Below are 20,388 nucleotides of genomic sequence, written 5' to 3'. Positions count from 1 at the left end.
CATCCATATGCAAAAGAGTGAAGTTGACCCCCTACTTCACACCATATACAAAAATTAACTCAAAATGGTTCAACAACCTCAATATAAAAGCTAAAACCATAGAACTTTTAGAGGAAAATATAGGAGTACATCTTCATGACCTAGGCTTTAGCAGTGAATTCTTACATATGACACCAAACCATAGGCAACAAAGGAAAAAGTAGATAAATTAGACTTCATCCAAATTTAAAATTTTTGTACTTCAGTGGACATATTAAGAAGGGGAAAAGATAACCTATCTACTGCAACATGGAGGAACCTTGAAAACATTATGCTAAGTGAAATAAGCCAGACAGAAAAGAGCAAATATTGTATGATTCCATTTACATGAAATATCAATCGTAGGCATATTCATAGAGAAAGAAAGTAGACTGGAGTTTACCAGATTGTTGGAGAAGGGGAGAATAAGGAGTTAATGGTTAATGGTTACAGAGTTTATCTTCGGGGTGATAAAGTTGCTTTTTTGTTTTTTGTTTAAATTGAAGTATAGTTGATTTACAGTGTTTTAGGTGTATAGCAAAATATATATGTATATGTGTGTGTGTGTGTGTGTGTGTGTGTGTGTGTGTGTATATTGTTTTTCAGATTCTTTTTCATTATAGGTCATTACAAGATATGGAATATAGTTACAGTGTCCTGTGCTATACAGTAGGTCCTTGTTGTTTATTTTTTTATGGTAGTTTGTACCTGTTAATCCCAAATTCCTAATTTATTTCTCCTGCTCCTCCTTTCCTCTTTGGTAACCGTAAGTTTGTTTTCTATGTTTGTGAGTCGGTTTCTCTTCGGTAAATAAGTTCATTTGTACCAATTTTTTCTTTAGATTCCACATATAAGTGATATATTTGTCTTTGTCTGTCTGACTTACTTTATTTAGTATGATAATCTCTAGGTCCATCCATGTTTCTTCAAATGACATTATTTCATTCTTTTTTTTTTATGGCTGAGTAATATCATATTTTATCTATATATCTATATCTGTATACCACATCTGCCTTATCCATTCATCTGTCACTGGGCATTTAGGTTTCTTCCATGTCTTGTTGTTTTAACATAGTGCTGCTATGAATATAGGGGAGCATGTATCTTTTTAAATTAGAGTTTTTGTTTTTTCCGTATATATGGCCTGGAATGGAATTGCTGGATCATATGGTAACTATATTTTGAAGTTCTTAAGGAATCTCCGTACTGTTTTCATAATGGCTGTACCAGTTTACTTTCCTACCAACAGTGTATGAGGGTTCCCTTTTCAAGATGATAGTGAATAGCACTCTTTTAAGAAATGCTATGTTACTTTCTCAATGATGATTTAATGGCACATAGGAGAGAAATGTATGTTGAATCATTATGTTTTACACCTGAAAATAATATTGTTGTACATCAGTTATATCTAGATTTTTTTAAAAAGAGATGTATGAAAAAACAGAACATAGATGTCCAATTCAAAAAATAAAAATCTAGGTGACAAGTCATAGCTTGAGTTATGCTTTAAGCAGTGTAATTTTTATCTCATTTTTTCCTCTGAAATAAAAAAAAATGTAAGTACCATATAGTTGGCATTTGTAATGTTTTCAAGACATTACTTTATTAATTCATATGTGTTTGAATTACATAAGGAAATAAATATCCATTTAAATAATTAGCCTTTCTAATTTGGAAATAGCAAACCTTTGTTTCACACTAGATTTGTGAATTTGTATTAATGCAGTTAAAGAACAACTTCATTCTATGAAAAATAAATTTTGTCTGTCACATTTGATACTGAAAATCAGCCTCTGTACACCAGCCCCAGTTTGAATTTCAGAGAAAGAGTTTGGATGAAGTAGAAAAGAATAGCTTTATTGCTTTGCCAGGCAAAGGGGGCCAGAGCAGGCTAATGCCCTCAAAACTGTGTCCCAGGGACTTCCCTAGTGGCGCAGTGGTTAAGAATCTGCCTGCCAATGCAGGGGACAAGGGTTCAAACCCTGGTCCGGTAAGATCCCACATGCCATGGAGCAACTAAGCCCGTGCGCCACAACTACTGAGCCTGCGCTCTAGAGCCCACAAGCCACAACAACTGAGCCTGCATGCTGCAGCTACTGAAGCCCGGGTGCCTGGATCCTGTGCTCTGCAACAAGAGAAGCCACCACAGCAAGAAGCCTGCACACCACAACGAAGAGTAGCCCCTGCTCGCCGCAACTAGAGAAAAGCCCGCACACAGCAACGAAGACCCAAAGCACCCATAAATAAATAAATAAATACATACAGACATACAGACATACAGACATACAGACATACATACATACAGTAAACTATTAAAAAAAAAAAAACAAAAACTGTGTCTCAGTGTGGGGGGGGCGGTTTGTGAGGAGTCTTATACTCAAGGGGAGGGGTTGCTTATAAGGATCTGGGTGCCTGCAGGACCTGCATTCCTTCAGTCTAGAGATCATCTGGTGTCAGGTGGTCTCATGATAGGATTCTGTGGTTCTCGAGGTTATCGAACTGTGACCTCTCTGGAATGAAGAATGCTTCATCAAGCAGTTAACATCTTCCATTTGGTGGTGGTTTTCGTACTTCAGAGGAGCTCAAAAATACTGATATGTATATCCCTTGAGGAGGAACCAGTACCCTGCTCCAAAGCTGCACTGTTGTTTTTGTACTACTCCTCCCTGTCTCTGCATCCCCTCCCTTCCTCGATTAGGAACTGTTTGAACCTGCCCTTTGGAACTCAGGGAAGGTCATGGAGGCTGAATGAAGCTTATTTCCTACAAACAAGAAACGAGGGACACAGAAAGGGTTTTGTGCCCAGGAGTCCCACAGGGCCTGTTTGGTTTCACATGGGTGCTAAAATTGGGGCAGATATTTTATTTTAATGTTAACTAGATGAATTGGATTTAATTTTGTATGCCCTTTTTTTTTCCTTCAATAATAAATTCTAGTGATTTCCTAAGTTTTTACCTTAGGAAACTAGAAAAAGAGGAGCAAATTAAATCCAAAATAAGCAGAAAGAAAGAAGGAGTAAAAGTTAGATCAGAGATCAGTTGAATTGAAAACAGGAAATTAATAGAGAAAAGGCAACAAAACCAAAAGCTGGTTCTTTAAAAAGATCAATAAAATTGATACACCTCTAGCCAGGCTTCCAAGAACAAAATGAAAAAAGAAATAAATTTCTAATAATCATAAATGAAAGAAATGTCATGACTACAGATCCCATGGATAGTAAAGGAATATTATGAACAACTCTATGTTAACAGATTTGATAACTTAGATGTATTGGACCAATTCCTTGAAAGACACAATCTACCAAAACTCACACAGGGAGAAATATATAATCTGAACAGGTGTTTATCTATTAAAGAAATTGAATCAATAATTAATACTTTCTAATACCAAAAGCATCAAGCTGAGATGGTTTTATTGTTGAATTCTAGAGAACATTTAAAGAAGAAAGGATACAAGTTCTCTATAATTTCTTCCAGAAAATAGGAGCTTAGAGAACACTTCCTATTTCATTCTGTGAGGCCAGCATTACCGTGATACCTTGACAGTGAAAAGACAATCCACACTAAGATAAAATATTTGCAAAACACATATCTGATAGAGGATTTGTATCTGAAATATGCAAAGAACTGTTAAAACCTAACAATAAGAAAACAAACAGCCCAATTAAAAAGTAGAGAGAAGATCTAAATGGACAGCTCACCATAGAAGATAGACAGATGGCAAATAAGCATATGCTCAACATCCTATGTCATGAGGGAATTGCAAGTCAAGACAACAATGAGATACCAGTTTGAAAAAATCTATTAGAATGGCTAAAATCCAAAACACTGACTACACCTAATGCTGACAAGGATGTAGAACAACAGGAACTATTCATTGCTGGTAGGAATGCAAAAGAGGACAGCCACTTTGAAGAGAGTTTGACAGTTTTTTTACAAAGCTAAACAAAGGCTTACCATACCATGTAACAGTCATGCTACTCAATATCCAGGTGAGCTGAAAGCTTCTGTCCACACAGAAACCTGTACATAAATGTTTATAGCAACTTTATTCAAAGCTGTCAAAAACCAGAAGGATCCAAGATGTCTTTCAATAGGTGAATGGATAAACTGGGGTACCATGGAATATTATTCACTGTTAAAAATAAACTGTGTAGCCACAAAAAGACATGGAGGAATCTTGTATGCATATTGCTAAGTGAAAGAAGCCAGTCTGAAAAGGCTACATACTGTATTCCAACTATATGACATTATGGAAAAGGTAAAAATCAATGAGTGCCAGAGTGGGAGTTGGAGTGAAATATGAGTAGGTGGAGCACAGGGAACTTTTAGGATAGCAAAGCTATTCTGTATGATACTGTCATGATGGATACATGACATTATGTATCTGTTAAAACCTGTAGAACTATACAACACAAATCTTGAAACTTAATGAAACTATGGCCTTTAATAATAATGTATCAATATTGGTTCATAATTTGTAATAAATGTTTCCATACTGTCTTCGTCTGCTCCAGCAGCTGTAGGGGAGAAAAAATCATTTTCCCTCCACCCTTCTAGGTTCTTGGCTGAGACCAAGACAGAATGACAGGAGAAAAACAAACATGTATATACCTCCTACATACATGGGAGATACCCAGGAGAAAAATGAGTGACTCTCCAAAATTGCCCAAGCTATCATCTTTTATATGCCATCCCCAGCTAAAGAGCAAAGAAGATTGGGGTAGAGGTGAGATGGAGACCACTTACGGGAATATACGAGGCAAAGCAAAATAAACAAGGGTATAGTTGTTATGCAGATTTAAGTATAAGCTTTCTATAGTAAGTTTTATTCTTCCTCTTCCTGGTACAGAGAGAGAGAGATACCTTTACAAATGGATATTTCCCTTAGAAATGTAAATATCCCTTATAAAAGGATAAGTTCTATTAGGTTTTCAGAGCTTCTCCAGTGTCTGCTGTTTCTTAAAAATAACCAGCTCAAGAAAATCTTTATGCCAAAGGGGCATATTTTGGGGTGCCATATTCTGTTCCCCTTCCCAGCCATAATAAAATAACATAACAAGTGGCTTGAACAACACAAATTTATTTTCTTACCGTCCTGAAGGCTAGAAGTTGGAGGTTAGGGTTCCAGCGTGATTGGGTTCTACTGAGGACTCTTCTGGGATTGCAGATGGCCTTCTTCTCACTGGTTCTTCACAGGGCAGAGAAAGAGAAAGCAAACACTCTCTTGTTTCTTCTTATAAGCACACTAATCCCACCCACTGTGAGCCCATTCTCATGGCCTCATCTAAACCTGTCTTCAAAAGAACCCATGTCCAAAAGTCATCACATTGGTAGTTAATGCTTCATCATATGACTTAAGGGAACACAGTTCAGTGCATAGCATACACTAATGGAAGCTATTAATAAGAGAAATCGTGTGTTGGGGGGTGGTATATGAGAAATGTCAGAACTTTCTGCATAGTTTTTCTGTAAACCTAAACATCTCTAAATAATAAAGTCTATTAAAAATAATAACAAGGCTAAAGATTATGAATTTCAATTTCAGAGAGATTTAAAAATAGATGACATTTCCTTTGATATTCACTGCCCAATAGAATGCTAAATATGACAAGAACAAGCCATGTCAAGTCAGCATTCACCATGTTCCACCTTTTGGTCTTTCTTTTCCTTTTTCTGCCTTCCTTGAAACTCTCTACCTTACTTTAAATGTCACTATTTTCCACCATATCCTTGTTTCTTGTTTGGTCCTCCACTTTTCACCTCCTGCCTTTTCTCTCTCTTTGACTTCAGTGGACCATAAAAATAAAATGTGAGCTTCCATAATAATGAATCTGTAATCTGATTGTCTTATACTATAGTTTAAAGCTTCAGTTACCTTAAAAAAATACAAAGTATCTGAAAGTCAGTAATGATCTGACAGTCAATAAAGGGAAGATCAATAAGCACATAAAATAATTTGTGTATATCTTATTGTAAAAAATCTATAGATTATTAGTTTGTGTGTGCCTGTATCTGTTTTTTGTGTGTTGAAAATAGTATTTCTTTTGGGTTGGGCATATTCTAAAGTCAGGTTTTTTTTTAAAGGTAAAATTCATATAACGTAGAAATAACCATGTTAAAGTGTGCCATTTAGTGTATTTACAGTGTTGTGCAACCTCTATCTAGTTCCAAAACATTTTCATCAATCCAAAACGGAATTCTGTACCTGATGAGTCACTGCAGATTTCCCCCTCACCTGAGTCACTGGAAACTACTAATCTGCTTTCTGTTTCTGTGGATTTGTCTATTCTGGGTATTTCATTTAAATGGAATCTTAGGGCTTCCCTGGTGGCGCAGTGGTTGAGAGTCCGCCTGCCGATGCAGGGGATACGGGTTCGTGCCCCGGTCCGGGAAGATCCCACATACCGCGGAGCAGCTGGACCCGTGAGCCATGGCCGCTGAGCCTGCGCGTCCGGAGCCTGTGCTCCGCAACGGGAGAGGCGACAACAGTGAGAGGCCCGTGTACCGCAAAATAAATAAATAATAAATAAATGGAATCATAGAATATGTGACCTTTTGTATGTATCCATTATATGGATAGACCACATTTTGTTTATTCAATCATTAGTTTATGAACATTTGTGTTGTTTCTACTTTTGGCTATTGTGATTAGTGATGCCATGAACATTTCTGTAGAAGTTTTTGAACAGTTAATTTTTTTTTTTTTTTTTGCGGTACGCGGGCCTCTCACTGTTGTGGCCTCTCCCGCTGCGGAGCACAGGCTCCGGACGCGCAGGCCGAGCGGCCACGGCTCACGGACCCAGCCGCTCCGCGGCACGTGGGATCCCCCCGGACCGGGGCACGAACCCGTGTCCCCTGAATCGGCAGGCAGACTCTCAACCACTGCGCCACCAGGGAAGCCCTGAACAGTTAATTTTAATTCTTTTTGGTATATGACTAGGAGTCGGATTGCTGGATTTTATGGTAATGCTAGGTTTAACTTTTTGAGGGACTTCCAAAATATTTTCTACTGTAGCTGCACCATTTACATTCCAACAATAATGTACAAGAGTTCTAATTTCTCTCCCCATTCTTGCCAACACTTTTGTCTTTTTTTAAATTATAGCCATCCTAGTGTATGTATGAAGTGATGTCTCACGGTAAAATGAGGTTTCCTCCTATAACTTACTCTATATGTTAAATTTATGTGCAATTATTAATATGTTAGTCTATTAAAATACAATAAATGTCCTGCAGATTAAGAGAGTACTATAGTGCTTCAACAGATCCTTCTATAGAAATATTGTTTTGACATTTTAATATTTAATTGTGCTTAATTTGAGACAGATACATTCATTTAGAACAGGAATGCCCATCAGAGGAACTCTTTGCCATGCTGGCTTTTGAGTTTGCCATAGAGCCTTCTAGTTTGATAGAATACATAATGTCCAAAGTGAAAAAGATTTAAAACACAATATGCTTGATTTTGACAGAGTGCAAAGAATGATTAAATAAAGATATTAGCAGTCGTTAAGCCGAGTATCTGGTCATTATTATCAAATACTGCGTGAATACCTCCAGTTAAATGAATATGAACAGCTATCTCATAAGATAATTCATTCCTTTCTTTTTCTTTTTTAATTTTATTTTTGGCTGCGTTGGGTCTTCGTTGCTGCGCAGGCTTTCTTTGGTTGCGGATATGGGGGCTACTCTTTGTTTTGGTCCGCGGGCTTCTCGTGACAGTGGTTTCTGTTTGTTGTGGAGCACGGGCTGTAGGCGTGCCAGCTTCAGTAGTTGTGGTATGCGGGCTCAGTAGTTGTGGCTTGCGGGCTGTATAGCGCAGGCTCAGTAGTTGTGGCGCACGGGCTTAGTTGCTCCGTGGCATGTGGGATCTTCCTGGACCAGGGTTCGAACCTGTGTCCCCTGCATTGGCAGATGGATTCTTAACCACTGCGCCACCAGGGAAGTCCCATTCATTCCATTTTAGACAGCTCTGTTTATAAACTTAAGTTCTTCTGTATGCTAGGTTAATAACTGCTGTCCTTGAACAGATACTAATTGGATCTTGTTATTCTCTCTAGCTACAGGTCCATTTTTTCACATGAAGACAGCTACCATATCCCCTCAAGTTTTCTCCTTTTCTATATCTGACACTTCTAATTCTTTCTACCCATCACATTTCACATTTCTTATACCTTCACTGTTCTACTTGCTCTCTTCTGGATGTGCTCTAGTTTGTAGTCATCCATTCTAAAGGGTATTTCTCTAGATATTATCTGATCCAAAGAATGGAACTAACACATAAGATGGTTTGCATGCTCATGATAGGCCTGTGATTTAGATATGTGTGTTCCCTTTCTGCAAGTGAATAAGCTTAGGCGCAGACAGGTAAAGATATATTCCCAAGGTCATAGAATATGTGGAAGAAGTCCAGTTCAGGTTTAACTGTCTGCAAAGCTATACTCTTTTCCTTAATAATCATAATACCAATATTGATAAACATAATAACATTTATTGCACAGGTAGAATATACTCAACACTGTACTAAGTACTTAGACTCCCACTTAAGCCTCACAGAAGACTTGTGAGGTAGAGATTACTATTTTTACAAATGAGAGAATTGAAGATCAGAAAATTCTAATAATTTTCTAAAGGCCACTGAGAGACTAGTGTAGTCAAGATTGAAAACCAAATGTGATTCCAAAGATTGTTCTTTTAAATATTATACTGTTCTGTCTATGCTGTTCCATGATATAGTTGATATTTCAGTAATTAAGAGCACAACTACCAGGTGTTTCAGTGTTCTAGGTCTATATAAAATAATACATATGATTAAAAATATACAATTTACAGTTATTACAAATTTATTATTAATTTTTCTTTCATTTCATTTGATGCAAAAACACTGCTGATTTGACTATATATTGATATAGCCTTTCTGTCAGTATTTAGCAAAATACCAAAAAGAAAGGGTGACTATATTTAAAACTTTGTTTTCTTTTAGGTCCACCTCACTCATTTAACCGAGATGAGACAATAATCATTGCTTTGGCATCAGTCTCTGTATTAGCTGTTTTGATAGTTGCCTTATGCTTTGGATACAGGATGCTGACAGGTAAAAATATAATTTTTTGTTTTGTTATTTATTAAACATGTCATTTAATCAGAATTGATTTTATTTTATAAAAATTCATCATGGTAAAAAACATCTCTGTGCTGTGGTAACCCCAGAGTCATCCTTCTCTCTTAAACTTTTTGTCCTAGTTTTTATGAAAGGTTTCAAACATATACAAAATACCTATTACCCAGCTTCAATGAGTATCACATCTGTATATCATCTATAGCCCCACTCACCACATGCTTCCATTCCACTGGATTATTTTGAAATAAATTGAAGGTATAACTTATCTGTAAATATTTTAGTATTATCTCTGAAATACAAAGACTTAAAATATATATAACCACAATACCATTTTTATATCTAAAAATAACAGTAATTCCTAAATATCATCAACTGTCTAGTTGGTTCTCATAAACTTTAGATTTGACAAGCTTTTTAGGAAATCAGCACCCATTCATTCATTCAAATAACTTTAATAAAACCTTCTTTAATGTTTCTGCATATTTCTTAGGGTTTTATACTGGGTGTGTTACTAGAACAATCTCCCAGAATTCAGCTTTTGTGTTATTCATTTTTCATCTTCATTTATGGATGATTCCTAGTTTAGTAAATAGTTTTATTCCCATTGACGTTAGGCATAAGTCTTGCTGTCTGTCCTTCTGTAGGTCTTTTTTTAACTGTCATATATTAAAAAGTGTAATAAAGATTTTCTTTTTAAGAGAACCACACATTAGCAGGTTCTTTTTCCTATTCCTCTAGGAGACCGTAAACAAGGTCTTCACAGTATGAACATGATGGAGGCAGCAGCATCAGAGCCCTCTCTTGACCTAGATAATCTGAAACTGTTGGAGGTAAGATTGCTTTCAGATTACGGACTGTTTTTTCTGCTCTCATAGTATATCTGAGACGGGGCTTCCCTGGTGGCGCAGTGGTTGAGAGTCCACCTGCTGTTGCAGGGGACACGGGCTCGTGCCCCGGTCCGGGAAGATCCCACATGCCGCGGAGCGGCTGGGCCCGTGAGCCATGGCCGCTGAGCCTGCGCATCCAGAGCCTGTGCTCCACAACGGGAGAGGCCACAACAGTGAGAGGCCCGCATACTGCAAAAAAAATTAAAAATAAAAAATAATAGTATATCTGAGACAGTGATTTCATTAACTCATTCATTTATTCAACAAGCATTATCAATTTTGTGCCAAGGCCTATTCTAGGCACTGAGAATGTTGGTGAACAATACAGATACATGAGGCTTATATTCTAGTGAGAGAGAGGCTACAAGAGGTTAAATAAATGAAAGTACAGTTGACCCTTGAACAACATGGTTTTGAACCGAATGGGTCCACTCATACACAGATTTTTTTCAATAGTAGATACTATAGTACTACACCATCCACAGTTGGTTGAATCTATGGATGTAGAACCATGGACACAGAGGAACCATGTATATATGAAGGGTCAACTATAAGCTATATGTGGATTTTGGACTATGTGGAGGGGTTGGTGTCCCTAACCCTCACATTGTTCAGAGGTCAACTGTATATTTCAAGTAGTAGTAAGTGCTATGGAGAAAAAAAAAGCAAATGAGATAAGAAAGTTATGGAAAAGGAGTTATTAAAGAAAATATATTTAGAAAGGAGATGATCATTGAATACAGACTTGAACAAGAGTATGGGAATAAAGACATCAGATTCTGAGAAAAATGTGCTAGACAAGCAATTCACAGTAGATGATGAATAAATATTCCTTGTCTGTGTATATATTGTATATTGTATAGGTATATATGAATATTATGTTTTGTATAGAATTAAATTTTCATTTGGTAATATCTCAGAACCTGTGTTAAAAGTCTTACCATGATGAATGTTTTTATGATCTTTATTAGGATAAATTAACTAAACCAGAGACTGCTAAATAATAGATCTGATAGATTTGGTTATATAAAACATTTTAAGAACCTTCCATTTGGGAGAAAAATATAATAAAAGTTAAAAGCAAAATTTGAAAAAGGTATTTCAACACATAAACAATTGATAAAGAGATGGTAGAAATCAACATTAAATAAACAGTCCATCAAAAACAGACAAAAGAGATGAATTATCAATTCACAGGAGAAGTAAGTATGCCTAGTAAATGTATAATAAGATGTCCAATTTACTAAACTGGAAAAAATACTAATTAAAACCATTAGGATTTTATCCTGGACTGAGTAAAAGAAACACTCCCAAACATTGCTGATTTAACTTTATATTGATACAGCCTTTCTAAAGGGCAGTCTGTTTGTTAAAATTTAAATTAGAAATAGTGAATGAAATATAACAAATATCCTTAAATGGTAAATCCCTAACCTTTTTTTCAGTAAAAAGTCAGAGAAATCCCAGAAGCCAAAAATGAGGAGAACAGTTGCATCTTGCTGGGGGGTTTTTGAGTTATTTTTTATTGTACTGTATTGTACTAGATATTGTGAATGTCATATTGTGGAGACCCTGTATTCTGTTAGGTTCTTCTAAAGTGTGTTCATTTCGTTGTTTATTTTAGTAGGTGATTAACTTGGTTGGACATATTGCAAACTCATCTCCTGAGCTGAAGTTTAGTTACTTTTTATCTTTAGCTGGAGTCTGTCCCATGCATTAATTGGGTTTCCAACTCTCTGACTCTCCTTTTTGGGATTCTCCCTTAATTTTCCATGCTGTGGTTGCCCCAAATTCTGTCCCCTGCTTCCTGAGGCCAGAAAGATTTTCTATCACAGTTTCTGCTCCACTATGCAGTGTAGATTTCAGCCTGCTCACAGGCTTAAAGCTATAAAAATAAGTAGCTCACCCTATGCCATTCCTTTCTTCCAAGTGTTGACTCCCCTCAGAACCTATCTACTTTTGTTCATTCTCCAGCATTTTTAGATTTCTTTTTAAAAATATTGTTCAGGGGCTTCCCTGGTGGCGCAGTGGTTGAGAGTCCGCCTGCCGATGCAGGGGACACGGGATCGTGCCCGGGTCTGGGAATATCCCACATGCCACGGAGCGGCTGGGCCCGTGAGCCATGGCCGCTGAGCCTGCGCGTCCGGAGCCTGTGCTCCGCAACGGGAGGGGCCACAGCAGTGAGAGGCCCGCGTACCGCAAAAAAAAAAAAAAAAAAAAATATTGTTCAGAGTTTATAGTTGTCATCTGAGGGAGGGCTGGGTCTGGTAGGAGTTTCTGAGCCATATAAGATGCCAAATTTATTATTTTCTTGACAATGGAGTTACTCAAACTAAGCAATAGAGATCTGGTTGCATACATATGGATTTATACTTTATTATTTAGTAAATTTGATTGTTAAGTTGTGATGAAATAATATCTTGCTTTCTTCAAAACAAATTTACAGCTGATTGGCCGGGGTCGATATGGAGCCGTATATAAAGGTTCCTTAGATGAACGTCCAGTTGCTGTAAAAGTGTTTTCCTTTGCAAACCGTCAGAATTTTATCAATGAGAAGAACATTTACAGAGTGCCTTTGATGGAACATGACAACATTGCTCGCTTTATAGTTGGAGATGAGAGAGTCACTGCAGATGGACGCATGGAGTATTTGCTTGTGATGGAGTATTATCCCAATGTAAGTTCTTCATAAAAAATATACTGACATTTATGTCAGTCAGATTTGTAGGAGGACCCCTGTTATGTAGAGTGTTGCTGGTTTGCAAACTGGTTATTAATGGTCTACAATGACATAACAATTTTACTCCAGAATGTGAGTGAAACTGTTTAGTCCCTACGCACTTACATCACACTGTCTCTGTCTCTGTCTGTCTCTCTCTCTCTCAGCAAGACTTTCTTGATGAAGGAAGCAGTGAAAGAGTTGAAAATACTTTTTTTTCTGCCTTAAGTTGATAAATAAAAGATGCATTTGGGGCTTCCCTGATGGCGCAGTGGTTGAGAGTCCGCCTGCTGATGCAGGGGACATGGGTTCGTGCCCTGGTCCGGGAAGATCCCACATGCCGCGGAGCAGCTGGGCCCATAAGCCATGGCCGCTGAGCCTGTGCGTCCGGAGCCTGTGCTCTGCAACGGGAGAGGCCACAACAGTGAGAGGCCCACGTACCACAAAAAAAAAAAAAAAAAAAGCATTTAAAATGAAATAACCATTCATAATGTTTAATATTTGAGAAATAAAAATTGATAATGTCTAAATTCTCTTTTCCATCCTCTCCTCCTCTCTCTACCTATAGAAATGTCTTTTCTTACTTCGAGATTCTGAAGTGTTATAATTCATTAGATCTCCTTTGAATCCTAACATGCAAATCCTTTTTACAGCTGCTAACTTAACCTCCTCATGTTCAAGTAAAGTAATTCTACTTTTTTCCCCTTTTTACTTTTTCCCTCCATACAGGGATCTCTATGCAAGTATTTAAGTCTCCATACAAGTGACTGGGTAAGCTCTTGCCGTCTGGCTCATTCTGTGACTAGAGGACTGGCTTATCTTCATACAGAATTACCACGAGGAGGTAAGACAATGAATAGAAGATGCATCACAACCATGTGGGGCCAGAATTCACAAAGGGAAATTTTATTCATATCTTTAAAGTAAAAGTATATTTTATATTATAGCAGATGTATCATGAGCCAGCTGTTTACAAGATCTAACGTGAGGAAATATATTTGAAATTTAACAAGAAGAATAAGAAAAAGAATTTCAATTCTCTAGAGGGGTCATGGATTCCATTGCGATTTTGATTAAAGCTCTGAACACTCCCCCTGTAAGGATAGACGTATAGGCATACTTTAAAAAGTACTGTTTTGATTGTAGGGGTTCTCAGATCCTTTGAAGTTCATCTATGGACCTAGGTTAAGAACCTCTTACCTAGACAGTGTTGTATTTTCCTTGTATTTATTTTGCTTATTTAAATGAACTACAAATGCGTTATCACTTCTTTACACATGAATTCCATAGGTTGGTTGGTCTTTAGTGTAAAACCCAAATGTATCTTTTGATAAATCAGTGCTTCTCTTAGCTAGAATTAGGCTTGTTCACATTTATCAGGGAGAAAAAAGTAACAGGTTTCAATGAAGATGACATTTTTTTTTCTTTCTCATGTAAGAATCTGAAGAGAGACAGTCTAAAGTTTTTTGGCAGCACCGTAATATTATCAGGGCCCCAGGCTCCTCTATTTCTTCTCCATTAGTCTTTATATGTGGCTTGTTTTCAAGCTCACCTCATTGTCCATCATGCTATATGCTAATCAGCAGAGAAAAGGAAAGTAGAAGGAATTGCCTCCTTTTGCCTCGAGAAGTCCCACTCTTGTGCTTATGTTTTGTTTCCCAGAACTTAGTCCATGCTTTCCTACCACACTTAGCTGCAAGGGATGCTTTTGAATATAGCTTGTTTTTGTTTTTGTTTAGCTGGGTGCATTGCTGCCTCAAATAACACTCGGTTCTGTTCCTAAATAGGAAGAGGAGAACTCATGGTGAGGAGTAAGGCTTCACCAGTGTGTCAGTACCGTGTGGTTATGTTCCTTGCCATAACTACAGTTTATATTCAGCCTTTATGTACATTTTTGCTAGTTTTTCAAAGCATCTTTTTAATATATTTGCTTCTTCACTTTGTTTCAATATACATCTCACATCACAGGCACCTCTAAATTAGCTTTGCTGTGAAAATCCGTCTTTGCATTTTCATTCTTTACAGCAATTTTCTTGTCATGCATTGTTTTTTCAGTTTCTCTGACTGCTATAATGAAGAGAATATTTAATGTAACAATTTCTTAGATCTTTGTTCCATTGTATGATAGCATGGATCATCTTTTCTATCTGCTGCTTCATATATAAATAATTTCTCCTGAATAATTTATCAGTTCATTTATCTTGACATCTTGCTTTTCCTGAATACAGAATTGACCAATGTTATTGCCTGTGTCAGCAACTTGATGCACTTACTTTAGTGCTTTAGCTCATTAACCATTTGTACTGTGTTTCCTTATTCTTAAATATCATAACTCCTTTAAAGAGCTGACTTAGCACAGAACTTAAAATACCATCCTAATCCCCATTTTCAAGGCTTGCATGATTCAATAAGGTTTCTCGTCAAACATTGGCTGAAAAGAGTGATTGCCATCAAATATGAGTTTTATTTAAACACAGATTTTATTCTAAAACATTACCTAATATTATCACTAAATAGTTACCATTTTAAAAAATGTGTATCTATTTGTGAAAAAACATAAGTATAATAGCTATTTGAATTTTTGGTTTTACCTAATTATTTAAAAAATATTCCATACCTCACAGCAGTCAGAATGGCCCTCATCAAAAAGTCTGCAAGTAATAAATGCTGGAGAGGGTGTGAAGAAAAAGGAACCCTCCTACACTGCTGGTAGGAATGTAAATTGGTATAGCCAGTATGGAGAACAGTATGTAGGTTCCTTAAAAGACTAAAAATAGAGGTACCATATGATCCAGCAATCTCACTCCTGGGCACATACCCGGAGAAAATATAATTTGAAAAGATACATGCATCCCAATGTTCATTGCAGCACTATTTACAATAGCCAAGCAACATATGTCCATTGACAGATCAATGGATAAAGATGTGGTATATATATATAAAGGGAATATTACTCAACCATAATATAATGCCATTTACAGCAACATGGATGGAGTTAGAGATTATCATACTAAGTGAAGTAAGCCAGAGAAAGACAAATATCATATATCACTTATATATAGAATTTGCAAAAAAAAAAAAAAGATACAAATGAACTTATTTACAAAACAGAAATAGACCCACAGACATAGAAAACAAACATATAGTTACCAAAGGGGAAGGGGGAGAGGGATAAATCTGGAGGATGGAATTAACATATACACACTACTATATGTAAAATAGATAACCAACAAGGACGTACTGTATAGCACAGGGAGCTATACTCAATATTTCATAATAACCTATAAGGGAAAATTATCTGAAAAAGAATATGTGTGTGTGTGTGTGTGTGTATGTGTGTGTGTGTATGCATGTATATGTATAACTAAATCACTGCTGTACACGTGAAACTAACATGACATTGTAAATGACTATATTTCAATAATAAATAAATATTCCAACTATACTGTACTATTTCAAAACATTTAAAGTGACATTTCACTTTTTTTCAGAGAACTTTATTCTTCCCGGTATCTTCAGATATAACTTTGCTATTTGGCGTACAATTTTGTAGTAAGGAATAATACTATTATTATTTATTCAGCTATTTTTTGCTTCAGGAGAAGTAGTAGTTGAACCTGTTTATTTGTAATTGGTTCTCCCTATGAATTTTTTTCCTAATGGTAATGTCAGTGTAACATTATCATGGAAAAAAGTCTAGCAAAGAAGGAACATATATAGATCACTTAAATCTATAACCAGAAAATTACTATTAACTAGTTTATGTACATCTTTCCAGATCCTTTGCTCTGTGTGTGTGTGTGTGTGTGTTTATGTTTATGTAAATATCCACAGAGAGACTATTTTGTGTTCAGGTTTTATTTTTTAACATAATTAAAATAATATTGTGTCCCACTTTGCTTTAAGAAATTTGCCAAGTGTGCTACTGCCCAGGGCAAAACCATTACATGCTCGGCTCCCCCTTTCTACAAACCACAGCCCCTTCCCCAATAAAAAAAGGTTAAAATGAATATTGAGGGGAACTTTAAGGGGAAAAGAAGTCTCAAAAAGGTGGTCTATAGTTCCACCCTCAGCATTGGTCATGAATCCTCTCTTGTTTCTTCCTTTTTCTTTTTTTCTTTTTCCTTATTTCCTCCCTCACTTCCTTCCTCCTTTGCTTCCTCCCTCTCCTCTTTTCTTTTCATTTCTTTTGTTTCCTTTTTTAATAGTAGCAGAAAGTATTACCTTGTTTTCCTCTCTGGCTGGCTGACTGACTGACTCATTGCACATTCACATTATTAACCTGGTTTCCCTTATGTGTGAGATATTTTAGTTTAAGTATTGCTTTGGTGTTAGTGTACAAACATTTTCCAGTGTCTCTATAAATTTTATTATATAAATATCAGCTCGAGATTATACCACATATACTTATGTTGTGGTTTTATCCAGAGTAAGAAATGTAGCTCTGTTAGGGGTTGAATGAGCCATGTTAGTACATACTTTGGAAGGCTGGACTGGGAAGAGGAGCAAATGAGAAAGAAGTCAATTTTTAGAATAAGAAACCTGGTAACTGCTATTTTTCTTCTAGTTGTGCTATTGCCTCCCCCCACCCCCTTCCCCCAATATCAAAGGAATCATTATCTTCTGTCTTTAGTTTCATTTTTGGTGAAATTGAAGTCTAATACATGTTAATGAGAGTAATAAATGTAAATACTGAGTCTTTTTGTGCCTAAATATAACACTGGTTGACTTTGTTCTGATTGCTGTATTTCTTTCTATACCTGAGGAGTTATTTTAAATTTTGGGAATGGTACTTTAGAATTTTTTTCTTTTCAAGAGCTACGGTTTTATTTCAATATAAGATTTGTATAAGGTTTTCTTTTTCAAAAATTTTATTGGAGTATAGTTGATTTACAATGTTGTGTTAACTTTTCCTGTACAACAAAGTGACTCAGCTATACATATATATATTCTTTTTCATATTCTTTTCCATTATGGGTTATCACAGATATTGAATATAGTTCCTTGTGCTGTACAGTAGGACTGTGTTGTTTTTCCATCCTATATATAATAGTTTACATCTGCTAATCCCAAACTCTCAATCCGTTCCTCCCCCTCCCCCCCTTCCCCCAAGGTTTTCTTATAAAGAGGAAAATAATTATGATTTTACTTAGGGACTTAGGTTGGATATATTCTTTCACTCAGCAAGCATTTACTATGTGCCATGCCTTTTGAATTCAGGCAAAACATGTTCTCTCTCTGCCTACATGGAATATATAGTCTTCTGATTAACAAGTAATAGAATGAGTATAATAGTGTTTTGTTTCTTTGTAAAATCAGAAAACAGCTACCAGTCCATTGCAAAACTGTTTCTAGTTTAATTTGAAGAACTGTGGTGGGCTTAGATACATGGCTAAGCCTCAGGACAAAACTGGAATTTTCTGTCATAGGTTTGATTTGTTAATCTGTAAGATAATACTATAAAATACACATACCAATTTTGGAGCCATGTCAGTTTTTCAGTGATAATTGTTTTAGATCAGTTGACTTTTTATCGTTTTTTATGCAAGATATTCCTTTCTCTTTTGCCTCCTTTTGCTACTCTAGAAATGAAAAGGAAAGAAAAAGGTACATGTTAAAATTAGAAGCAACAGCCTCTTGGCTATTAATTGCAGCTGAATGTTTATGCAGCTGAATGTTCAGAGATTAATTACTCATAGTTCCAACAGGAGTTATCTTGTGAAATATATCGAAAATGGTGGGGATTGTGAGTTGAAATTTTGATTTCTTATGTCCTTTTTTGCTATTGGAAAATTAATGGGCAGAAAAATAACACTATCTTCTATATTTATATAGCCCCTATTACCTTCATGCTCATTTCATGTCCAGTAGTGCTATTTAAGCATTAATAAATGTTTGAAAATTATTCAAACAGATCACTATAAACCTGCAATTTCCCATCGAGATTTAAATAGCAGAAATGTTCTGGTGAAAAATGATGGAACCTGTGTTATTAGTGACTTTGGGTTGTCCATGAAGCTGACTGGAAATAGACTGGTGCGCCCAGGGGAGGAAGATAATGCAGCCATAAGTGAGGTGAGTGTATACAAAAGGTATCACACTGACATATTTTCAAAACATAATAAATTGCATTTAAAAATCCACTAACTACTCAGGACAGTTATCCTTATCCAAGTGTAACATATTAGGAATTACAAAATTAAGATATACAGAAGACATTGCATGAAGTTCATCAATTCATTGTGGAAATCACTGCCATTCCAACTCATTTTTGTCAGTATTAGTAGGAATGCTATTGAATAGGATGAATATATCACAGTTTACTTATTTAAAAAGGTTATTTTTTTTTGAAAGAAAAAATTGCTAAGTTGAATTTTATTAAAATTAAAAACTTCTGCTCTGCAAAAGACAGTGTTAAGAGAATGAAAAAAACAAGCCATAGACTGGGAGAAAATATTTGAAAAACACATATCTGACAAAGGACTTGTATCCAGAATATGAAAGATCTCTTAAAACTCAACAGTAAAGAAGACAAACAAGCCAATTAAAAAATAGAAGATCTGAACAGACACCTTACTGGAGAAGATATACAGATGGCAAATAAGCATATAAAAGTTACTCAACATCATTCCTCATTAGAGAACTGCAAATCCAAACAAGATTCCATTACATTCAAATGGTTAAAAAAAAACAAAACAATAATATCAAATGCTGGTGAAGATGTGGAGCAACAGCAACTCATTCATTGTTGGTGGGAATGCAAAAGGGTATAGCCACTTTGGAAGACATAGTCTTCCAGCAATTTACCCAATTGAGCTGACAACTTATAGTCACACAGAAACCTGTACGTAAACGTTTTAGCAGCTTTATCCATAATAGCCAAAAACTGAGAGCAACCAAGATGTCCTAAAATGGGTATTTTATTTATTAAAAATTTGGTATAGAAAGGCTCAGTGACATGCTTAGGTTCAAATAACATTGACATATTATTGACCTGAAATTTATGTATTACTTCTGGTCTAATGTATGCCCTTCAGAATATGCTACATTCTTTTTCTGAAATACATCACTCTAATTTATCAGGTTGGCACAATCAGATATATGGCACCAGAAGTTCTAGAAGGAGCCGTGAACCTGAGGGACTGTGAATCAGCTTTGAAACAAGTAGATATGTATGCACTTGGATTAATTTATTGGGAGATATTTATGAGATGTACAGACCTCTTCCCAGGTAAGAGAAATGCTGTCAAAAATTGGTGTATGTTTTGAAGTGAAGCAGTTATATTTTTTTCTACCTATATTAAATAAGTCAACTTTGATGTGTTTGTACTTTCATTTAAACCTTTAGCTCATTGCCATCTAGTGTTCAGAAACATTACTAGCAGAAGGATGTGAATCAGGGAAAACTTTTTAGAAAGGACTCCAGGTTTGCATCTGAGTATAATTTAATTAATTGCTCATAATAGCTTATCTGTGTTCAGGTTGGTTTCTCATTACTTTAGCAGTCATTGTTTTCCTTACACAACCTCTGAGCATTTGAGAATCTGCACTTAACAATGTTTCCTGAATTGACCCAGTAAGGAATTAGAAGTAATGAATTATCCATTGGAACACTTTTTTCTTCCTGTCTTTTTTTCATTC

General features: G+C 36.1%; 1 protein-coding gene and 1 pseudogene across 2 annotated transcripts in view; one reads left to right on the top strand and one right to left on the bottom strand.

The window, feature by feature from the left end:
* Positions 1-3,993, bottom strand: part of LOC309824937 (dipeptidase 2-like) — a 28,663-nt pseudogene extending 24,670 nt beyond the window's left edge. Inside the window, exon 1 of the transcript in view lies at positions 3,975-3,993. The product of the transcript in view is annotated as a dipeptidase 2-like (transcript). The remainder of the gene's footprint in view (positions 1-3,974) is intronic.
* Positions 1-20,388, top strand: part of BMPR2 (bone morphogenetic protein receptor type 2) — a 200,808-nt gene that overhangs the window by 146,555 nt on the left and 33,865 nt on the right. The window contains exons 4-9 of the mRNA XM_082657900.1: positions 9,004-9,114; positions 9,880-9,971; positions 12,475-12,705; positions 13,477-13,591; positions 18,662-18,822; positions 19,831-19,978. Of these exons, the coding sequence (XP_082514026.1) occupies positions 9,004-9,114; positions 9,880-9,971; positions 12,475-12,705; positions 13,477-13,591; positions 18,662-18,822; positions 19,831-19,978 (858 nt within the window). The remainder of the gene's footprint in view (positions 1-9,003; positions 9,115-9,879; positions 9,972-12,474; positions 12,706-13,476; positions 13,592-18,661; positions 18,823-19,830; positions 19,979-20,388) is intronic.

Source organism: Grampus griseus, assembly GCF_964374135.1.
Source record: "Grampus griseus genome assembly, chromosome: 7".
In the NCBI taxonomy this organism is placed as follows: domain Eukaryota; kingdom Metazoa; phylum Chordata; class Mammalia; order Artiodactyla; family Delphinidae; genus Grampus; species Grampus griseus.
This window is presented reverse-complemented; position numbering and strand designations above follow the sequence as displayed.